General features: G+C 45.0%; 1 protein-coding gene across 1 annotated transcript in view; it reads right to left on the bottom strand.

Moving 5' to 3' along the window:
* EXT1 (exostosin glycosyltransferase 1) overlaps window positions 1-25,103 on the bottom strand; it is a 342,838-nt gene that overhangs the window by 9,191 nt on the left and 308,544 nt on the right. The window contains exons 7-8 of the mRNA XM_085605064.1: window positions 17,691-17,786; window positions 15,862-15,951 (exon numbers count right to left, since the gene is read on the bottom strand). Coding sequence (XP_085461190.1) covers window positions 15,862-15,951; window positions 17,691-17,786 — 186 coding nt within the window. The remainder of the gene's footprint in view (window positions 1-15,861; window positions 15,952-17,690; window positions 17,787-25,103) is intronic.

The raw sequence follows: 25,103 nt of genomic DNA, 5'->3' as shown, positions 1-25,103 counted from the left end.
GAGCAGATTCTACAAAGTCTTCAGCGCATGAAGATATCAATTGGCATTTCACTTCACACTTAAGTGCATCCATATATTAAAGAGTACACGGAAGAGGAGATTAATCAGAGTAACATTTACAGACGACCCATTACAATTTATATAGCGCTCTATAGAAACGCAAATAAAAATAATATATATATATATATATATATATATATATATATATATATATATATATATATATATATATATATATATATATATATATATAGCTTTACAGGTAAATGGTGCCTTGTATCTCAGTTTTTTTGTATCCTCGCTGCTTTGTGCTTTCTACTGATTTAAAAATAAAAGAGTGGAGTCTGACATTGGAGTAGGAGGAGGTATGGTCTGCTCACCGGCCCCGGAAGGCTGCTCAGCTGCTGACCTCAGCTCTTCAAGGACATCTGAGATAAGTCTATTTCTCACAGGGCACGGACACTATGAACACTTGAATTCATTTCGCTTATCAGCTCTGTGCTCCATTTTTCCTCAGATTTCTTATACAAAGCTTTCAGAAGGCAAGGCAAACATATCCTCTGAGGCCTGGCCACACTATGCAGTCATGCCATGCAGGGCTGACGTTTCAGCGCAACGGTGCAGTTGTTGTGTGGCTTCCTTCATTCATACATTACAGCAAAGGTGCCTTCACGGGCTTCTTTAAAGTAATACATTCCTTCGAGACAGGCCTAATCTTCAGTCTGCTTAGGAAGTGTCAACATACTTTAGGAAACAACGGCTACATTCTCACCCAGTCCCACCCCTCTAACGTCACACACTTCAGCAGGGTGTTCTCGGGTGACAATAGCTGTGTTACAAGTTTGGGCTGGAGTATGGATGGCCAAAGATGAAATCGGTCATGCCATAAAACAGAAGGTAAAACATCTAACAGTCTCCTTTGCTGGACTGGTACCGACGGCAGCCACCTGTGTGCTGCTCCGCCATGAGGAGCAAAAAAAAAAACGACTTTCAGCAAAATCTCTTCCCTTAAATGACTTCTCTTCCGACGTGGATTTTAATTCTAATGGGCGTGGTAGGAGTACCTACCGACCGCCACCCACAATTCCATGTTTTCACTAGTCTTTACAACCAGAAATTCACTCCCTTCCCAAAAGATTCCTCATAAAACTTTCCACCCGATAAGCCCCCTCCCTTGCAGCGCATTCTTCTCTCATGTGATTGGTTGAACCAGTTATCCCTCCAAGACTGTTCTCTATGTAAATGTCAACGCAGTTTCGGCTTGCCCCACTCCTGCTTCCAGGCCCCCCAGGACTCTTGCCTAGCTCTGCCTTTGCTCCACCCGGGAGCCCGAGCCACCATCGCCAGCTGGGAAATCGAGCTACCAGCTACCCTGGGAGGCGGGCCTTGCTCGTTCGTGCCTCCAAGGCTGATTTCACTCCTTAGCGGCTCCTGCCTTGCGTGACACCGCAGTTTCTGCTTGTCCCTCTCCAGCTTCCTAGCCTCCCCCTTACTCTTGCCTTTACGCCACTTGTGAACCTGAGCTGCTATCGCCGGCTAAGAACAACAGTTCCCAGCAGCCTCCGGGAGGCAGCCTTGCCTATTTGGGTCATCCGGCGCTGATTAAATCCCCTCTCAGCGGCTCCCGCCTCGTAGGACGTGTACGGTCGGCGTCCTGGTGAAGCCCGGACCAAGGGCATGGCCGTTAGAGCCCGTAGGAGACCGACCTGGGCCACCGCTCTTCCGCCCTCAGTACAGGTCCAGTGCCCTGCCGCATTGTGCCCCAGTCACCATGCCAGGCGCTCCCACCTCCCCCTTTTCTCATCCTGCCTGAGGCTCCGAGTAGTTGTCTGTCCAGCTGCTCCTGCTTCGGACCTCTTCCCTTCCCTGCCTGCCCTTCATGCTGTAGCCACCCTGACCTGTCCCTCGCCTGGCCACCCCGTCTGCCATCTACAGGCTTGCTGCTCCCCGCTTCCGTCATCGCTCCCTTTAGTGCCTGGTGAGTTCCCCCATGGAGACCACAGACAGCCCCCATTAAACCGACCCTGCCCGCCTTCCATCATTGAGACCACACCGCACCCACTCAGCTGACGTGCACAGAGTGCAAGCCATGCACGTATATGGACCTCGCTCTGTGCCAAGACTCCAGCCACCACGGACCGCCTTCGCTACACGCCGGACGAACTACAAGCCATGGATCACAGACTATCGAAGGCAGCCTCTTCTCCAGTCTGAACTGCTGCTTCACCAGGAAAACAGCAGCCACACCACGAAACTCACACCCAGCATTAAGGCCGGCACCAACACCTCCAGAGAGGTCAACTGCTTGCTGATCAACCCACGCTCACTTGGAAAACACCACAGAAATCAGGGACACCATCACCACCCACGCCCAAGACAGCCTTCATCACAGAGACCTGGCTGAACATCGCATTGGCACCCAACATCGCCACAACCACCACAGGCAGATACAGATTCACGCACCGAGACTGCACCCATGGGAGTGGAGGCAGCATAGCCATAATCTACAAAGAGACCCTCAAATGCACGACCACCACAGATGACCTCAGCCCCTTCATGGAGCACCTCAACTTCAAACAAACAAATCCACAATCCAGGGCACCCTCACCTCCCTTCTGCAATGCCATTCCAGACTTCATCGCCATCGACTCAAATCTCTACATTTTCCTAGAAGACCTCAACTTTTACCTCAAGAACACAGACAACACTAACACGGCTGACCTCCTAGAAAGTATGGTCAACCTCGGACTCAAGCAACTGGTCACTGACCCCAACCAAATCGCAGGACACACGCTCAACCCTATCTTCGCAGCCAGCAATAGAGTAAAATACACCCATACTGAAGAACTCACTTGGACTGACTACCACTACGTCCACTGTCATCTCTGGATCCTTCAACACTGCCACCTCAACACAGCGCAGCTGGTCCAAGGTATCAGAGCAAAGTTGGCCCAACGTCCTCAACTCCCACCTACCCACCACGACGAGAACACAAAACAAGCAGAGGACAACTTTGCAAACTAGATCACAGCAAGCACTGAAAAAATTCTCCCCGACAAAACCTACCAACCTAAGGAAATGCACACGACACCCCTACTGGTTCACAGGAAAACGAAAAATCCAGAAATGCAACTGCAGACAGACTGAAAGAAGATGGCGCACCAGTAAGTGCTTCGAGGACCGCATATGCTTCAAAAGTTTCTCTCCATGGGTACCACCACCTCCTGTAAAACACCAAGATGACTACTCTAGCCCCCGCATCAATAACCTCTCCAAATGCAAGAAACTTTTCAACATAGTCAAGGAATTTACCACCCCTTCAGAAACAGATAAAAACATCACACCCTCGCAAGATCTCTGCTACGCCTAGGCGGACTCTTTCCACAACCAAATTAACCCCATCTACCAAGATTTCGTACTCCACCACTGGAGCAGACCGCATCGATTTTCTCACGCCGACTGACGCCCACCCACAACAGCTCATCTCATGGAATCCCCTCACTGAGAGGAATAAGGCAACTATCATGAGATCCATCCACTCCTGCTCCGACCATGCTTTCAACCTTGGCAATCAACTCATCAGAAAAGAACTCACCAAGGTCCTCATCTACTCGATCACCACAGCCTAGTTCCCCCAGAATTGGAAATACACAGACATGAAGCCTTTGCTGAATAAGCCATCCACAAAGCCAGGAGAACTGAAGAACTACCGTCCCATCTCTCTGCTCCCCTTCCCAGCCAAGGTCATCGATAAAGCAATCAACATCCAGCTCACCAGACATACGGAGAACCAAGACCTCCCAAACCCCTACCAATCTGGCTTCAGAACAAACCACAGCACCTAGACCGCTCTAATCGCAGCCACAGATGACATCTGAATGCTGCTAGACCAGGGATAAACAGTGGCCCTCATACTCCTGGACCTCTTAGCAGTGTTTGACACCATATCCCACCGTTCACTGAACCAACTCCACCATATCAAAATACGAGCAGCAGCCCTCAAGTGGATTGCATCATACCTCACAGAAAGAATGCAGAAAATCATCCTACCTTCCTACTCCTCGCACCCTGAGAACATCCACCTGTGGGGTACCTCAAGGCTCATCCCAACCCTCTTCAACACATACATGACCCCTCTTGGTGAATATCGTCAACAGCCATGGACTCCACATAATCTCCTACACCGAAGACACCCAACTCATCCTCTTTCTAACAATCCAAGAACCATCAAAGAGAAGTTCCAAAGAAGTATGAAAGATGTTGCAGACTGGATGAGCAACAACCGTCTCAAACTCAACACAGACAGGGCAGAAGTACTCATCTTGAGGAAAGGCAAGGACATACACTGTAACGATGAATGGTGGCCCCTGGAGCTGGCCCGAACCCAGATACCCACTGAACACACCCACACCATCATGCTCGACAGACAGCTATCCATGAAGAATTACATGTTTGTCATCTCCAGTGCTTACTTCCCCACACTCCATATGCTCACTGAGGGTTTCAAATGGCTGCCATCAGACACCAGGCGAACCATCAGCACGCTATCACCAGCAGACTCTACAACTGCAAGACCCTCCACGTAGGAATAACAGTCCAACTCATGAAGAAACTCCAGACGATCCAGAACACAGCGGCCAGGCTCATTCTCAACCTCCCCAGACAAACGCACATAAGCCCTCACCTCAGGAAACTCCACTGGCTACAAGTCATGAAGAGATGCAAGTACAAACTACTCACCCATGCATACAAAGCATTATAAAACAAAGGCCTAGAGTACCTCAACCAACAAGTAACCTTTCACCAGCCCACCAGGAGACTCAGATACAGACACCTTGCCCTAGCTACCACCTGTCACATCTGCTAGACATACAATGGAGACCTATCCTTCTCCCATCTGGCAGCCAAGACCTGGAACGTTCCTCCTCAGAGCCTCACCAGAAAGGAGCTCAAGGCATGGATTTTCAACCAATAGGAGAAGAGGCAGCACTTTCTGACAGCGCCTTGACACCCTCACGGGTGAAGCAGCCATGCTCTACAATTCCTGATTGATTAATTAATGTAACAGGTAGGGCAGGACTGGGATTTTCATTGCAATTCTAGAGAACATTTCTAAACTATTTATAAAGGGTTTTCCAAAAACCAAAAGGTCTCACCTTTGTGACCTACTGGCTTTGTCAAAGTTTTTTTTCTACCATGTTGCAAATCATAAATGATACTGTGCAGCCTTGCTAAAGTGAAAAGAAAAAAAAACACAAAAGCTTTTGATGTGGCCCACAACACGCACGCATCTACCAAAAGGCGTGGCCACTTCTTTTTTTGTGTTTTAGCTTCCGATCCGAGCTGGATCAGTAAGTAAAAAATATAAAAGGCATAAGAGTGCTTTTTTTTGTAAGGCAGGAAGTAGAAGTAAGATGTAGTGAGGGAAACATCAACCCAACACAAGGTAGGGAAACACCGAAGTAATGGATGGCGAGGACACAAAAGCAACAGGAAGAGGGCGGAGAGAACATGGGTTGAGGGAAAGCAACATGAATGGAAGGTGTGGGTGTATGGAAGCAATGGGAGATGCACATGTGTGAGCGCAAGTGAAAGGGGGAAGGCAGAAGCAATCAGGCAACAGAGAGCAGGAGGAGAGAAGTGCAGGAGGAGAGAAGTGCAGGAGGGAGACCACTCGAAAACCAGCACTGTAATGGAGTGCTTCACACAAAAGAAAAAAGTATTGCTTGAAAAGCAAGCAGTAATGCCAGCTAATCAATTTGACTGTAAAGCAGCAAATCACCATGGGAGGGACAAAAAGCCTGAAACTGGAACATGAATATGAAGCAGGCTAATGAGAGTGACAAGGAAAGCCAAACAACGGTAAGCAATGGGTGGGCTATAAGACCCTCTAGGTTCTTGGTAAGCCACAATATGTCTCACAACAGACAACATGTGCTGTTTAGTAGGGATGACCTAAAAAGCACAGGGAATCAGGTTAGGCTGCTTGTTAGATTTCAGTTAAGGGATAGATCTAGTGTGCGTTGGAATGAAAAGGGATATCAAGTAAGCCCAAACGCGCGATTTTTGTAAACATACCTAAAGGTTGAAAAAAGGTAAACTTCTCGTTTGCATGGCTAAAAGAGCTATATTATTGAGGATAATGTCTTAAATCCATGTATAGCAATGTGAATACTGAGACATTTTAAAAGCACTGGACTTAATTTAAGGATACCCTTTTATAAAGAGGCAAGAATGTTTAGAAGAATGTCTAAAGAACAAATTGGAAAGTTTAATACCTATTTAAGGGAAATGCTTCAGTTGGCTGATTCAGATAGGAAACGCGGTGGCGTAACGAAAGATTAAGGGGCACCCCTGCAGTGTACACGGGCCCCGCTCCGGATTCAATACGGAGCGCTCAGGCCTTAGTACTGTGATGAGGGGGCACGCTGCAGCTCGGGGCCCCCCTCCCACCGCGGAAGATGGGGGGCCTGTGTTACGCCCCTGAGGAAACGTGGTTATTTCACTTGAAAATACTGGTACCAAATGCATGCCACCATTAATTCATACAGACCAAACCATACTATGGCAAATAAAAAATCCTTTTTATCACCAAGATTTAAAGTTTCTTCAGCGTGTAAAGTACAACAATTGCATGTGCCGCATTTAAAGCACAGGTAACAAAAAAAAAAAATGACATTCAGACCCATTATACTAAAACGATTTGGTTGCATTTACTGGTCAACAGAAAAGGCAACTTAATTAGAAACGCCAATCATAGGTAAAAAAAAAAAAGCTATATAATGAAATAAAGACAGTGAAGGACCAACATTATACATATGAGAGCGAGAGAGAGAGAGAAAGAAAGAGAAAGAGAAATGGAGAGAAAGAGAAAAAGAGAGACACACACAATGTTGGGGGTGTATAGCTGTGAGGCTGGTAGTAGTCCTAGTGGAGTGGGATGGGCCGAGTACCTAGCGATTTCAAGGTTACAGTTCCGTCAGTGAGGGTGATTGCTTGAGGTAGAGTGAAATGATGTTCTAGACATAAAGTGCAATGAGGGTACTACTAGAATTATCTGAGCATGCTTCTAGGTCTTTTCATCGCAGGAAGGAAAGCAACCAATGCATGCATCATGCATAAAGCCAGTGACTGTTAAGCGGTTATGTGGCGAATATGAAATCTACTGTGCTCAATCTCTTCCTTCTGCATCAAAACCATCTGCAAACATTCAGATTTAAAAAAAAAAAAAATCCAAATAAGATTTCTATTTCAGAATCTCCTCTATGGACAACTTCCACCCTCAAAGGTTTCTTCTTGTGATTTTAGAGTTGTTGCCACAACAGTTTCAATGAGGACATGGCTGTACTGGCACGAATAGCTTCTGCCCAGTGTGCGACAGTGAGGCCAACTGTTTACATGCACCCAGACGGCTCGGTAAGCATCAGATGACCTTCTCCTACATACAGTGCATTGGAAATGCAAGTAAACACTTCCTCTTTTAAACTTTATCTTTTTCATTAAAGAAAAAAGATCCAAACGACAGAGTAGCCTCGTTCCTGCCACACAAGAAGCCTGCTGCATGTATAAATTAATGCCAGAATATCTACTTATGGTTTTTAATAGGCAGTGCTGTCATTAGATCTCATCTAAAATTCCTTTTATGGAGTATTTTCGACTAATGTTTAAATAACAATAAAATAACTCTGTGCCACATTACGTATACTGGCATATGGCTTAATTTTCTTCAAAAAAGCCCATCCGTCTACACGGACCCCTGCCGGATAAGATCCCATGTTAAACTACACTGGAGAGCTGGCAACAGAACTTTAATCTCCTGAGACTCCCTTCTTACACACTTGTTCACCTGTACTGGAACAGACCTCAGTAGGACTGGTACATTCTTAGGGTTGCTAAAAGGAGACTTGTCACGTGCCTCAGATTTTAGGGCCCGCCTAGGCAACGCTTGACCTATCTTCCTAGACATGCTGTATCTAGGATATCAATGTGCCAACAAGGGATTTATTTTAAAGTGATCAGTTAATTATTTAGGAGATTTGAATCAATAGGTATGTTGAAATAAATTAACATCAATCTGAAATCAATTCCATAAATTCAACATCATAAATATCTAATGATGACAACGCACACGGGGATTTCTTTTTGTGATTTAATCACAGTGATTTTTATAGTTTTATCCAAGTAAAAAGGAGTACAAAGAGGATATAAATTGGAGCAATATATCGTGAAAACAGGAAACGGAATTAAGTCTTCATTTCATCTACATATACACATCAATTCCTAAACGGTTTGAACAGAGATGAAACTCTATCTGAGCATACAATCTACTGTACATAACATGTAAAATGGAATTGGATGGTAAAGTCGACGTTTCGGTCTTGGGTGTTGTCAATCCGTCAGACCATCTTCAGGACAGTAATTGCTTTTATAAGGACTCCTAAACAATACAATGCAAATAGTTACGTGAATGGAAACATAATCACATTAATAAATCAATATACAAAATTTAAAACTGGGACTTCAACCCGTGTGCGAACAGGACAGTTGTCAGTATCATTTATCAGAGAGAGAGAGCAGATTCAAAGTCTGATATCAAAAATAAATTATTATTTCATAATCAATTCAACAATTTATTTTCTATAGAAATGCATCATTTTCATCATTGGCCATGTTTACTTAAAGATATCTGTAGCGTTCTTACATTAAATTTTGTTTGAAATCATATGAACATTTGGACTACGAATCAGGGAGCATATCATTCATCACTTAATCATGCTATGCCAAAGAAATGGTGAGTGGTATCCTACCATGTGGAGCTTGGCAACAGCGACTGCCAGTTCGTTTTAATGCGGAAGTCAATCCTACAGTGATTTTGTCGCTGTACAAAAAATGAGTAGTCATAAATTATCTATTCATTCACCTGTGTGTTATTTTTCATATTATAACATAGGTCACAACGAAGATGTTGGTATTATTAAAAAACCAGATTCTCTGTCTGGTGTTTCACCCTTGGTACATAGGATCGATATATTCTCGGAGTTTAAATGTTTAATGTGTACAGCACAGAAAGAAGGTGCTGCAGTTTGGCTCACTAATATGCGTCTTAGCAGAATAATTGTGAGTTTGTCTGGAATTAGTGAACTTTCATCTGGAAGTTTGGATGATTGATATAACCGGCACAGAAAAGAAGGTGCTGCAGTATGGTTCGCTAATCTGTAACTTAATATAATAGTCATGAATTCGTCTTGAACATAAAATTTAAATTTAATTTAAATAAATCGAAGGAGACTAAGCTCGAAATTAATCAAGAGCTAATGTTTTGCATATAGCTGGTGAAATATATTAATAGCAAATATGCAGGCGGGGGGTGAAGTAAATGCTAACTTACTTTGCCGTCGTTAGTCTTCGAAGTACAACATGTGATCCGTCTGATTCAAGGGCAGTATGATTACGAACTGCAATGTCAAGTGCTTTCAAAGAATAATCGTAGTTGCAGTTCAACACAGTTGTAGGCTAGAAAAGTAAATAGAACGGCGGAAATGGCCATTAATTACTATTCTGTGTGAGCTAAACCAATAGATTATCATTAAAGTGAGTAGTAGATCTTTATCATCCAACACTCAGCGCAATATGGTCCATTGTGCAAAAATAGTTGCCCCGTTATCTAAAGTGCCTACAAAAGCTATTTTAAACAGTATATACTCGTGTAGAGGTCGAACTTGTTATAAAACATGAGGTAACTGCACTGTTTGATTTGCGCGCAAGTTAACCAAAAAAAACGCGTCGTTAATTGACTAGAGAACGGTGCATAGATTATGGATAACTTACTATTCTGGCGTCAGTCTTCAGAACACAGATGGGGGTCCGCTAGCATCAAGGCAGCCTGATTATGTGCTGCACTGCCCAGTGCTTTTAAAGGCTGGTTATGGCGGCAATTCAACACAGCTGTGAGACCAGGAAATGGACGCAGTGTCAATGTCAGATTGCGGCGGCCATCTTGAAAGGGCTTACTTACAATTGAAAGCACTATTGACACTATAGTCTAACGATTATACTAACTCATTTAATTGGCTGAAAAGAGTTGGCCAGTGGTTATATCTCAGCGAATAAGTAAGATTGGTATAAACCAACCATTAGTGTAGTCTGATCCTGCTCCACGGAACGTTAAATTTCGGCCGCCATCTTGGAGTATCAAGATGTTACTGAAAACGTGTATTGTTGTTTATCGTTCATACACAATATTTCTGAAGACAATTTCTGGTTCGAGAAAGGTTAAGAGCCACTCATAGTAGCGGACACCTAATACTATCGCGAATTATCTTGTACTGTATGATATATTACTATAATAGACCCAAGTATGTGTTGATTCTTTAGTGATATATTTTACATAACTGCATATGAGTACATCAGTAATATATCTGCGATAGTGAACATTGCATGAAATATCATGGATGTATAATGGATGTCCTGCCTATATCCATTCTATTTATAACGTTGTATCCAACATGAACATGGTTTAGGTGATAAAATGACAAATCGCACAGAGTTCTCGACATTAATAGATGATACTGTGTTAATCAACCATTAGACCAATGGTGATTATAGTTCGCTCACATTCAGATGTTCAGTCCTAGACAATGTACATAAAAAGGCTGTATTTATGGTTTTAGCAAAAACAAAAACAAATCACATAATGAATGTAGCGACATTAATGAGAAAAACATTAATCAGAATCTGAGAAATGCAAAAGTGAGTAGTCATGTTATCAAATCAATGGAACGGTTGGAACACAGTTACAGAGCCTGCTTATCTAAAGGTGACAACGAATTGTTACTTTGACTCTAACTGTACAGCTAACGGTGGCTGTAGTTCTCACCAACATGGCCAAATCCTTTTCAAACTGCAATACCACCAATGTGGTCTACTGTATACAATGTCCTTGTAATCTCAAGTATATAGGTAAGACCACACAAATGGTCAAAAAACGGATTCTGCAACACCAATCCAGAATTAGATGTAAAGTAGAAACAGCACCATTAGTGGAGCACTACATGAAACTGAAACACACTGAGAAAGAAATGCTTTGGTGGGTCATTGAGGTTGTTAAACCTACGATACGACAGACCAATGTTGAACATACATTGACGCTCAGGGAGAACCGTTGGATCTGCCGCACTGACAACATCAAAAAAGGTCTGAATTCTGCCACTGAGTGGCATGCTTTGGCCTGTCTCAGCCACCGTTAGCTGTACAGTTAGAGTCAAAGTAACAATTCGTTGTCACCTTTAGATAAGCAGGCTCTGTAACTGTGTTCCAACCGTTCCATTGATTTGATAACATGACTACTCACTTTTGCATTTCTCAGATTCTGATTAATGTTTTTCTCATTAATGTCGCTACATTCATTATGTGATTTGTTTTTGTTTTTGCTAAAACCATAAATACAGCCTTTTTATGTACATTGTCTAGGACTGAACATCTGAATGTGAGCGAACTATAATCACCATTGGTCTAATGGTTGATTAACACAGTATCATCTATTAATGTCGAGAACTCTGTGCGATTTGTCATTTTATCACCTAAACCATGTTCATGTTGGATACAACGTTATAAATAGAATGGATATAGGCAGGACATCCATTATACATCCATGATATTTCATGCAATGTTCACTATCGCAGATATATTACTGATGTACTCATATGCAGTTATGTAAAATATATCACTAAAGAATCAACACATACTTGGGTCTATTATAGTAATATATCATACAGTACAAGATAATTCGCGATAGTATTAGGTGTCCGCTACTATGAGTGGCTCTTAACCTTTCTCGAACCAGAAATTGTCTTCAGAAATATTGTGTATGAACGATAAACAACAATACACGTTTTCAGTAACATCTTGATACTCCAAGATGGCGGCCGAAATTTAACGTTCCGTGGAGCAGGATCAGACTACACTAATGGTTGGTTTATACCAATCTTACTTATTCGCTGAGATATAACCACTGGCCAACTCTTTTCAGCCAATTAAATGAGTTAGTATAATCGTTAGACTATAGTGTCAATAGTGCTTTCAATTGTAAGTAAGCCCTTTCAAGATGGCCGCCGCAATCTGACATTGACACTGCGTCCATTTCCTGGTCTCACAGCTGTGTTGAATTGCCGCCATAACCAGCCTTTAAAAGCACTGGGCAGTGCAGCACATAATCAGGCTGCCTTGATGCTAGCGGACCCCCATCTGTGTTCTGAAGACTGACGCCAGAATAGTAAGTTATCCATAATCTATGCACCGTTCTCTAGTCAATTAACGACGCGTTTTTTTTGGTTAACTTGCGCGCAAATCAAACAGTGCAGTTACCTCATGTTTTATAACAAGTTCGACCTCTACACGAGTATATACTGTTTAAAATAGCTTTTGTAGGCACTTTAGATAACGGGGCAACTATTTTTGCACAATGGACCATATTGCGCTGAGTGTTGGATGATAAAGATCTACTACTCACTTTAATGATAATCTATTGGTTTAGCTCACACAGAATAGTAATTAATGGCCATTTCCGCCGTTCTATTTACTTTTCTAGCCTACAACTGTGTTGAACTGCAACTACGATTATTCTTTGAAAGCACTTGACATTGCAGTTCGTAATCATACTGCCCTTGAATCAGACGGATCACATGTTGTACTTCGAAGACTAACGACGGCAAAGTAAGTTAGCATTTACTTCACCCCCCGCCTGCATATTTGCTATTAATATATTTCACCAGCTATATGCAAAACATTAGCTCTTGATTAATTTCGAGCTTAGTCTCCTTCGATTTATTTAAATTAAATTTAAATTTTATGTTCAAGACGAATTCATGACTATTATATTAAGTTACAGATTAGCGAACCATACTGCAGCACCTTCTTTTCTGTGCCGGTTATATCAATCATCCAAACTTCCAGATGAAAGTTCACTAATTCCAGACAAACTCACAATTATTCTGCTAAGACGCATATTAGTGAGCCAAACTGCAGCACCTTCTTTCTGTGCTGTACACATTAAACATTTAAACTCCGAGAATATATCGATCCTATGTACCAAGGGTGAAACACCAGACAGAGAATCTGGTTTTTTAATAATACCAACATCTTCGTTGTGACCTATGTTATAATATGAAAAATAACACACAGGTGAATGAATAGATAATTTATGACTACTCATTTTTTGTACAGCGACAAAATCACTGTAGGATTGACTTCCGCATTAAAACGAACTGGCAGTCGCTGTTGCCAAGCTCCACATGGTAGGATACCACTCACCATTTCTTTGGCATAGCATGATTAAGTGATGAATGATATGCTCCCTGATTCGTAGTCCAAATGTTCATATGATTTCAAACAAAATTTAATGTAAGAACGCTACAGATATCTTTAAGTAAACATGGCCAATGATGAAAATGATGCATTTCTATAGAAAATAAATTGTTGAATTGATTATGAAATAATAATTTATTTTTGATATCAGACTTTGAATCTGCTCTCTCTCTCTGATAAATGATACTGACAACTGTCCTGTTCGCACACGGGTTGAAGTCCCAGTTTTAAATTTTGTATATTGATTTATTAATGTGATTATGTTTCCATTCACGTAACTATTTGCATTGTATTGTTTAGGAGTCCTTATAAAAGCAATTACTGTCCTGAAGATGGTCTGACGGATTGACAACACCCAAGACCGAAACGTCGACTTTACCATCCAATTCCATTTTACATGTTATGTACAGTAGATTGTATGCTCAGATAGAGTTTCATCTCTGTTCAAACCGTTTAGGAATTGATGTGTATATGTAGATGAAATGAAGACTTAATTCCGTTTCCTGTTTTCACGATATATTGCTCCAATTTATATCCTCTTTGTACTCCTTTTTACTTGGATAAAACTATAAAAATCACTGTGATTAAATCACAAAAAGAAATCCCCGTGTGCGTTGTCATCATTAGATATTTATGATGTTGAATTTATGGAATTGATTTCAGATTGATGTTAATTTATTTCAACATACCTATTGATTCAAATCTCCTAAATAATTAACTGATCACTTTAAAATAAATCCCTTGTTGGCACATTGACCTTCCCGTATCTATATGCCCAAGCCCTCAAGGGTATATTGGGTCTGACCCCTATTCATTATTGTATCTAGGATATCGGCATGAAAAAAGTCCAGCTTTTTCATTGGTTCCTGTTGCTGTCCTTAAAAAAGCGGGCTTTTCGCTGGTGAATACCCTTGTAGTACCTCCTTTTGGAATTTTGTATCCTCCCATGAGGACTGCCCCTTTTACATGTGTTCTTACTGGTCAGGTTATTTATACTTGAGCAAACTCTTTTTAGTAGGCCTGCCTCTTTGCTCGTTAACTGTTCAGTTTACTTCTGCAGTGAAACTTCTGTTGCATTATTTGCTGCTGTGCTTTATCTCCTGTGCCCTCCCACCACACTGCTTGTTTTGCTTCATATCCCTTAATCTCTCCATGCCTTCCTCTCATCCTTCCCACAACACTGCTCGCCCGCCTCTGCCACCCCTCGGATGCCACTGCTATTTTGCTGGTAATTTTTGTTACTTTCCTAATGCTTTTAATTATATAGACACCTGCCATGGGCTAGTGAAAATTAAACAATCATTCCATTATCACAGGATGTAAAGCCCGACAGACTCGAACCAAGATCCCCAGCTCACCAGTAGGCATCCCTCACAGCTGCACCATATCCTTTGCCTAGTCATGTTGTAGGGTGCAGTACCATATGTGGCCAAAAGAGGTCCCAAAGAACACCTAGTGACACCTGTGGTACTGCAGCCTCACAACACTGCTTGTTTGGTAACATGGAGACAGAACTGCCATTTTCACTCCCAGTGCTACAGCACCATTGCAGGAGTACTACGTTAAAAAAACACAAGAGTTCTTTATTTTATTAAATTCGAGAGGGCATATATATTGCATAGGTTAAAAAACATTCGCATTGATAATGCCAATAGCTTCAACTCAAACAAATTAATGCAAGACCTATTGTATTTGCAATGCTTGTTATGCAATTGTAGGACTGTCTGCAGTCCTCTGGTCCAGACCTGCTTCTTGACAGTGCTTAGGGACTGTAGTTTCAGCATAATATCTGGAGCTCCCAGCCCATCTAAAACCCAGGAGGTGGATACGAGTCAGCTGAGAAAGGGGCACTCCCCATGCTTTTGTGCTCCACTCTGTGTATAGAAAATTAAAACCAAGAAAACTGACATTTGCTCTTATTATTTTAGCACTCTCCCTAATCCCTCCTGCCCAGGTCGTTCCTTAATCAAGAAACGTACGAAAAGCATAATTACATTTCATTTTCTGCTCAGCGGGTCGAAGTTTCCCAACAGGAACTGAATGTGCCATCCAAGTCCCGAGGCGGTGCCCCTCCCACTCCCTGCTGAAAGGGCTGAGGGCTGGGCTGCCGAGAGAACTTCACAGGCTGAGGGAGGGCCGGACGAGAAGCATTCATTAGGGAAACAAATGCACCCACACGGCAGCTTCCCATGAATGGGAGCGGTGGGGTGGGGAGGAAGCGCTTCCGTTTCCACGCCAGCCTGGTTGCCTGCAGCGACATTATTAGAAGTGTATGCAAATTCAGGGGCCAATTAACAGTAAACAAAAAATTGAGCGCTCACCGTGGCAGGAGGTGGCACCAATGCTGCCTAAAACCCAGCAATTAAAAGTGGCACTGAGGGGAGCAGTCTAAACAGCCCCTTCCCCCTCCGTGAAAGCGCATAACATGTCCTGCGGTTTCTCTATAGTGGTACACCCGTTGTGGTCGTGATGCAGTAGCAGAGGGCGTTGCACGCTTACCTCAGTCGTAGAAAGCACCGTGTCTTCGTCGAGGCTTAGGACTGCGTCCGTGACTATGTTGTCATAGGGCAGGAAACGGCTGCTCATGACCTGGGGAGAAACACGGGAAAAAATGGAGGAAATCAATAATACTCTCACAGCCCTATGCCTACTGCCACACGCCTCTCCCGAGTTCAACTGCTGCGCCACTGCGGCTTGCACACAAGGGCCATGACCTCCCCTCCTCCCCCCCAAGACTGTCGCAGGTCAGGGAGCAGACGTCTGCACTACGAACACCGCCCGACAGGGTGCCCGAGCGGCTGGAGGCCATTGACTGGTATAGAACCCATGCCGGGATGCAGCCGAGTCCATACCAGGCACGACTAGGGTGGTTCACTTCACCCAACATTTACTCATACATTTTATTTCTCAGACAAATAACGTGTTCTACTTTTATATCTGGATTAGATTAGATTCATGCATTTATAACTCCGAAAGGAGCATCTTGGCGCGCCAGTAATTCTCAGAATTGCACAAAAATGCCTCTGTGGGCCTGTGCATATACAGCAAAAAATAAAGTGCTGAATTCTATCTAGCATCACGGGGTCTTGGGTCTGGTGTTCTGTTTTTACTCCTATAAGATTTGATACATGAAAACAACTAAGGATTTACAAAAGGTCAATATGCGCACGTAGTAATAAGGGGCGCGAGACTAATAGAATCGCCATGGTTTTCATCCCGCGTGTGTCGCTTCATGCTTTTACCCATCCGACTGGATTTCTGCCAGTCTCGTGCCAATAAAACCAACTCCAGCAGCTACGGACTAACTTGTGGGGGTGGCGGGGGAGGTTTACAGCAGAGGCAGATATACGACAAGCTACAGGCGGGAGCAGCAGCGCTATCTCCTTGAACAGGAGCGCGCCTCCTGCGCGCGCAGGGCCCCCATCAGCGCGCGCTCTGCCTGAAGCCACTTGGCATGCAGCGCCACGGAGCCTTGCTTAAGGAGCAGGGACGGTGGGCAAGCATGGCTGGCTCCACGCTGGAGGCCAGGCTGTGGGAACAGCTGCTCCAAGGTCAGCACCTACAAATGCCTGCCGGAGACGTGCTGCGTTTTAGATTCACAGAGTACGCTCAGACCTCAGCCTGCAACAATCCACGCCGGCCAAGAGGCAATTCTCCTGACACAGTTTACATGCCCACTGACTCAGTCGGAAACCATTAGCAGGCGGATTAACAGGGGCGCCGACCTTTCCCTTGTTAAGCCTGCACGGGACCCGGCGCCGGCAGGGTGTGCACCAGCAAGGGTACAGCAGGGAGGGGGCACTGCTCTTTCAGGCACGGAGGGTGAAAGGTACATATAACGTCCTCGGGTTCTGCCGGTGTCCACACGCAACCAACATTTTCAAAGTAGATATCTAATCTCGTACGCTAACGGTGATGGCTCCTCCTTCCAACGGCCCAGCAATAATCCCGGGTTAGAATATGGATCTCAAACTCCTAGCATGGACCACAAAGCCCTTGAACTCTACGAAATGCGTGCAATACGGACAGGCATGGTTAATCCTTAAATCGGACAACTGAAAGCCGCACAAAAGGCGTACTGGACACACTAGGCTTCCAACACGCAGGAAAAGCTGAAGGTAGAAAAAGGCGAAGTCGCATCTAGATTAAAGTCAAGGGCGTTGTGCACAGGAGATCTTGAGATGTACGCTGCTTTTTCTCCAGGCAGACCAGAACTTTTTATTTTGAACTGTGGTTCCATCCTTCTGAAGTGCCAATAATGAAACAAGTTGTCTCCATCCGTGTTTGAGGGGATAACAGGGTCTTTTGTGAAGTTGTAAAGCACCTACCTTACTTTCTCCTTCGATTACTATTACAGGCACAGCAGTGGCAGGCCAGCGGTGTTTGGCGGGAAGAGGCTTATCGCAATTCCACAAGACGATGATCTGAAAGACACATAACTTTGGGTTACATACACGCTAGCATTACCTAGATCTCCTAAAGAGACCACAACATACCTCCCTTAATGACTGTTTTATGGAACTAATCATAAAATTAAAGGACTTTTCTAGTATACAGGGCCCCGCTAGTCTCTCTCAGCCCTATAACAAACACCTGTAGGGCAGAATGTTCAGATTCGATCATGCTCCCCTCCCGAGCATCCACACAACATAGGCAACTGGTTTGGACAGACGCACAACAATAATGTTATTGCCCATTGGGCCTTTAACAGAGCACCAACAACCAAACGTTTAAAGCTGGGCAAGAAATCCGAAATCTAGGGATGAAGTTAAAAAAAGAAAAATATAGAGTTCTGTAGATGTTTAGCCCAATTACGCTGCTTTATGCCCTTCTGCGTTGAAAATTAAGCTGGCTACAAAAAATACTGGGTAAGGCTAGAACGGCTAGGTAAGCACTGGAAGTTCAAAGTGTGAATGAGTTGAAAAGACCAAGAAAAATTGGACACCCGCAGGACAGTAACTTAAAGCCCTCATCACCAACAGACTAGTCTATGGGTATATAGGTATCTCTTTCAAGCTCACCAAGAAACTCCAAGGAGAACAAAACACAGCTGCCAGACTCGTACTCAACCTTCCCCCAAGAACACACATTTCCAAGCACCTAGAGGACCTTCACTGGCTCCCCACCCAGACCCACACAACCTTCACACTCCTCATCCTCGCCTACAAGGCAATGCACAACCTGGGCCTAGACTACTCCAATGACTGCATCCACTCCAACATCCCTTCGACACCTCGGATCAGCAGGCCTACTCCTCGCCCACACCCCCGCATCCTGCGCACAGAAATAGAAGGAAGCTCCTTCTCTCACAGTGTCCCAAAGACCTGGAACAAGCTCCCCCTGCCCACCAGAGGAACCAGCTAGCCCCCCCCCTCTTTCCCCTCACTCTTCCCTTTCTGCGTGCTTGGAGACCCTCCTCTGTTATTAGGGCACCATACAAATCCTAACATAACAGAAACAGTTGCTACGACGTGTGAATGACATGGTTACATCAGACTGTTTCACATTCCCAGCTTATAACAAATTAAAAAGAAGAAACGCTTTGGAAGATCAAATAAAAGAAATGCAAAATACAGATGGAAGCAGAAGAAAAAAAATACTTTGTAAAACAATGTAAGCTTTGAAACTGCCATCAAGGAGAAAGGCTTGCAGAAAGTGTGGCTATGCGCAGAGTTGGCTGCAAGATGTTTCTTTCAATGTTTACACGTTTATAAGGTACGGGCCTTAGCAGGTCTATGATTAGACATGTGCAACAACAACAGTTGATGGACAGAATGCAGAACAATGTCATACATTCACCCCAGTACAGAGATCTGGGCCTAAATCCATTGTTTTTTGGCTCACCATTCCAGTTTGAACCCAGCCATATGCAAATCAGTCTTGACCCTGTGCCTCATGGGAACAGTCCAGCCCGAACTGCCAAGCCAGGCTCTCCATTCCACTGGAATCAAGCTATCCTGGCTGAAGAGGGGTGAAACCCCGAAACCGGTCCTAGTGTGCTTGTTTCCAGTCCAGGGAGGACCTGGGTTGGCAGTTCGGACTGTTCCCATGAGGCACAGGGTCAAGACTGATTTGCACATGGCTGGGTTCAAACTGGAACGGCATGGTGAGCAAAAAAACGATGGATTTAGGCCCAGATCCCTGTACTGGGGTGAATGTATGACATTGTTCTGCATTCTGTCCATAAACTGTTGTTTTTGCATTAGACATGTGGTGTGCCTCAGCGTAGGACAAATAGCAAACTTATTGTGGGAGGGTTACCTTAGAATATAGTGGAAGTAAATGATGTATGAGCCAAAGAGAAATATACACAAGCAGACTCCTAAATATAACGGACTGTAGAGTGTCTAAAATGAAATGCTGCAGGAAACTGTCGCAACCCTGCATGGGGCTCCAGAATTCGAACTAGAGTAACATTTTCTGGTAAAACAATTACATTTCACACAACTTCATCCATGCTGGTGGCAGCAGTCCAAGTTCTGGAATTCTTACCTCTGAAAAGGGAGGCATCGCCGGAATAGTAAGAACTGTGTTGATACCTTATACTCAATGTGGTTACCTGTCAACGCAGTCTGACAAATGCATGAAGGCATCCCATACAATTAGCACAGGGCAAAACTCTTAATGGGTGTATTTTTGCAGTATCCCGCAGAGACGAAAGTCACCAGTGTGTACAACTGTGCTTTATTACACACAGGGCTTGAGGGACCACGCGGCTAGACGGCGTCCCCCACTTATTTTACCGGGTTGATGCCGTCCCCCCTGCCCAAAAGCTGGACTTTCAATGATGGCGTTACTTGACCGCACGGCCACCCCGTTGATCTCCCAAGTACAGGGCTGGCTGTCAATCTTGTGCGCTGTGGTGGTGGTGGTGCCTGGCAGTTGGAGAACGGTTCTGTTTATATTGGAACCCCCCCCCCCCCCCCCCCCCCCCCCCAGTGAAGCGGGTCTCCCTGTAATAAGAGGGGACTACCTTTTGAGACGTCACTTCCTGTCATAACATCACTTCCTGTGACACCACCTAACTTGGAGCATCCCCCCCCCCCCCATTTCTTTTTTTTAGGACTTGTGCCCTGATTACCCATATAGTAGACTTTCTGCAGAGATGTGTTTACCGAGCAATGGACTTAACATCTCAGAGTTTACACATCTTGATAAGCCTCACCTGCAGGCAGCTGTAGCTTTCTGTGTTTAAAAGACCAATTGTGTACAATATTAATACCTATAGTGGGCTCTGGCTTAGCCCATTACTCCTCACTGGTTGGATTTTTTGCCAAACTCATTTAATGGCTTCTTTCTCGATGGCATTCCTTCCTTTTCTTGGGTGTGACCATCTCCTGCCAAAGACGTTTTAAGGGAGGGGCATAGTAGGATCAGGCCCAGGGCTCCAGCCTTTCAAGGAGGGTGGGGGGAAGAGAGCTTGATAGATCCAGCTCTGTTCTTCACAGCCCTGCCCTGATGACCTGGAATGATTCTTAAACCTAGACTGTTATGAATACCATTCGCCTTTAATTTATTTTTAATATGAGTGACGTGTGGGAGCCTGTTGCAGACATGTTGCACAGAAATGTCTGCTTTTCAGCACCATACAACATCCATATAAACGATCCTTTTAGATCAAAACAGGACTTTTCATATGAGAAATGGCAGTCGGTCTCAATTTATTTGCAATAATATTAGTGAGCTGCTTCTACATTACAATATTAAAAACACACATCACAATCCTTGACTAATAGGTAGACATTTAGCATTTCGAATAGTGTGCCTATGCGGTGTCTATCACCTGGTCAAAGAGTGCATGAAAAAGCTGAAATTGGATCATAACTTCAAAGCTGTTCTGAACAGGGGCCCCCAAAATACATTGAGCCCAGGGCCCCCCAAAATCCTTAAGATGTTCCCGTCTCCTGTCTGCACAATAGTTTACCATCCATTTGACTGCATGACTTGTATCCTTGCACTTCTTATTGGAGGGAATTACTTTTCTCTTTTTGTTTCAGCACTCCACGGGCGCCCATAGGTTTTCTCGCTCTCTCCTCCATGTGCTGCTTCTACCCTAAACATCTCTGCACTGTCCATGCTGCTCCATCACAGCTCGTACGTTATTTCCCCTGACCAAACCCATCCTGCCTAGCTCATCCCCTGCTCCATATTTTGTGGCTGCGTTGACTCGCTCCACCTCCCCTACTTCTCATCCTTTACTCCCACACCATCTTAAGAATAATCTTTCAAGGGGCTGCAGTTGCAATGTGCTACTTGGCCGCTTCTTTCTCTATCGTGCATTTTCACACACTGCAGTTTACTACTCAAAGGTGAGCATCTGCAATCTTAAGAAACGTAAATTAAAAGTAGAGAGAAAAAAGGCAGTGATACACAGTATTGTACATGCTTAGTGACGCATACAGGTACATACATAATCATGCGGGGACAATGGCCAACACAGTGCCAATGCCTGCATGCGCATAGGTGTTGATGCATGCACGTCTATGTCATCATCACGCTGGGGGTGGCCATGTTGATTTGTTTGGTTAGGTTGTTTAGAAGTGCGCCGACCATTTTTTGCCTATATTTCCAGGTTTTGTTCAGCATTGGAAAAACTAAAAGGTCAGTTAATGACTTCTACAGTAGTAGAGTGTAACCCTCTGCTCAGTTGGGGGTGCAACAGCAGGGGTTACGAAACTACAATAAATATCGGACCTATCATAGCAGACTTCATACATTTATAATAAGCATTCTGTCGAGTCATTACATTTATTGTATAATTACTGTCCTACTGCATTCACGTTCACATTCCAAATATATTACCACCCATTAGGAAGATCCTATACCAGTGCGACTTTATGATTCGCAAAAAAAACAAAAACGTGCAAAATCTTAATCTTTCTTTTAACCTCCTTTTATTGGCCCTCCACTGGAGAGGTTTTTTCCTACTCGGTCTGACTTCCTAACAAATCAAAACAAAATACTGCAGGAGACCGGGCCTCCTTTGGCAGCCTTTGGCCCTTACAATGCCCCCTTCCCCCCATTGACCCAGTAGTCGAAGTGGGGAAAGAAAGTAAGGGAACTGTGGGTGGAGAATCAGAAGGCGGGAATAACCAGAGGATTGGATCAGTGAGCGGAGTCAGAGGTGTGGCCAGAATGCACAAAACATCCCAATGTTTAGTATTTGTTTGGCATTTCACTGACCAGTTAAAACTTATTAGGTTTTTTAATTCAACCAATGGATACACATGATTATTTAAGGTTTATTATGAGCTATTCACATTAAAATACATTAAAAAAGTGTTGTCAATCACAGAATGTCCCAAATATGCTTAAAAGGGGAAGCACAAGCCATTTGTCTCCGAGCCATATCATCAGCACTTCTTTTCTCCACAAGAGCAGTTCAAACATGAATAGCAAAATATCCTCGTTTGCAAATTTTTTCTATAAAATTATGCCTCTGCCATATTTGACACAACACAACATCTGCTACATAATCGGGCAATTTTAACTAATAAATTGTTTGTAGCTCAAACAGACCAAAAGTAAAAAAAAAAAGTGACTTGTGTTGCTGCGAAGTGGAAAGCCCTTAACAAAGGTTGACTGGGGGGAGGAGCCTAGCGCTTGACCAAGATGGCCGCGTGAGCTTAGAGCTCCCGAGACCCTCGCGCCCTCCGTCGACTATCCTGTCTCTAATCCTGATGGTATGCATGGCACCGTGTTGCTGAGTTGTCAGGGAGGCGATTGATGCTACCCGCGGTCGGATCGCCCATCGGGAACCGGACTTACGACTGACGGAAGATTGCGGCCTAACTCCCGGGGATGCCAGGGGCTAGAGTTGGCAGGATGCCCGACTCCTAGTTGATCAACAACGGCCTGGCGAGGTGTGAACTGTCGGACGGAGGTCCTCGCACTTTCACTTTCGATTTCGTTCCCTTTGTCTGCCCGGACACTGTAGAGCTCTGAGTGGTTTTATTACCCAAAGGACGCTCGGCGGGCTGCTCACTCCTTATCCCTCTCGCTGAGAGGGGAAAGTCTTAACTGCACTGGACTGCCCGGAGTCCATTATGTCGGGCAAAGCAGAAGGGGATCGGCTGAAGACTAAGTCCACCAGGCGGGGAACGTATTCCCAAGTCAACAGTATGGACCGCTACGCCCTCCTGAAAACATCGCCGAGTGGATCGAGCCAGGCGCCGGATGCCCAGAAGGACGACTCGCCTGGGACACCGGAGCTCTCCCTACAGGATGTCATGGGCGCGCTCGACGGGATGCAGACCTCGATGGGGAGACAGTTCGAGGCCCTGGCGCATAAGGTGGATGCCATCCTGGTAGATGTCAATCTGATCCGCTCGGACCTGGGCAAGACGAACGAGCGCGTTAAGAACCTGGACCACAAGACCACGGGCCTCACTGATGATGTTGCGGATCTGCAGACCGAGGTTCGGAAGCTGAGGGCCGAGAGTGACCTCGCCGCCCGCCGGCTGGAGGACTTCGAGAGCCGGGCCAGGCGCAATAATGTGCGCGTCATCGGGGTCCCGGAGTCCTCGGATGAGGCTTCGGCGGACCTGCTTGTGGAGGATTTGGTCCTCAATCATCTGAAGCCTAAGGGCCTTGGAAAGTTTTTTGCGGTGGAAAGGGCCCATAGGGTGCCGGGCGGGCGGCCTAAGGCGGGTGCCCCGCCGCGGCCGATTGTCGCCCGGCTCTTTCATTTTCGAGATCGGGACGCTATCCTGCAAGCTTCGAGGGTGACGGGACCAGTCCCCTTCCATAATGCGTCGGTGAATTTTTATCCGGACTTCACCCAGCAGGTGCAGAGACAGAGACAGAGCTTCCTGGGGGTGAAGCGGAGACTTCGGGAACTGGATCTGAAGTATGCCATGCTTTTCCCTGCCAGACTACGGGTGGTGCATGAAGACCGGACATTCTTTTTTGACTCTCCTGTTATGGCCGACGAATGGCTGGACGCTTTGCCCCGGCGACGGACGGGGGATGACACAGCCGAGCATGGAGACAGTGGCCGGGATGGACAGGGCTGAGATCTCAGAGCCGGCCTGACTTGATTTGACCATAATTGAAGATTCGAACAGAGTGCAGTAACTGTGGAGGGTTGCGGGAGGACGAGGGGTGCTCTTTTCCTCCCTTAGGGTACTTTTTGTAGATTTTTTGTTTTTGTAGGGCGACAGGCACACTGCAAGTTGGGGGGGCTTTGTAAGCTGCAGCAGGGGTGCAGGGTGGGGGGAGTTTTGGGGATTTTGAGTTTGTTGTTGGGGGGTTTATTTCTGCAAGGCATGATGATTATCCTCAGGGCTGTTCCATGGTGGCTCCTCGGGTGTGGGGTGGGCCTCTTTCCGTTTGAGGATGGGGGGTAGGGGCTTAAGTGTTATAAGCTGGAATGTTAATGGTTTGGGGGATCGCATCAAGAGGGGGATTGTTTTGCAATTTTTGAAACGCTCAATGCCAGATGTTGTCCTGCTGCAGGAGACGCATCTCATAGGTAATATGTGCTATGCCTTGAATAGGAAGGGGTATAAATTCATTGCACACTCGGGATTCTCCTCTGGGTCCAGGGGTGCGGGCATCCTTGTTAGAGCATCGTTGCCTTTTGAGGTGGACTCCACCATTGTTGACGATAGGGGGAGGTTTGTGGCGGTGGCGGGGCGGTGGGAAGGAAGGATTTTGGTTTTGGTTTCGGTTTATGTCCCGCCGGCCCTGCAGGCCTCCACACTTGCCGAACTGGGCAGGGCTTTGCTGACTCTCCCGGG

This window comes from Triturus cristatus, chromosome 5_1 (genome assembly GCF_964204655.1).
Source record: "Triturus cristatus chromosome 5_1, aTriCri1.1, whole genome shotgun sequence".
Lineage (NCBI taxonomy): Eukaryota > Metazoa > Chordata > Amphibia > Caudata > Salamandridae > Triturus > Triturus cristatus.
The sequence above is the reverse complement of the archived record's forward strand: the minus strand, read 5'-3'. Positions and strand labels throughout refer to the sequence as shown.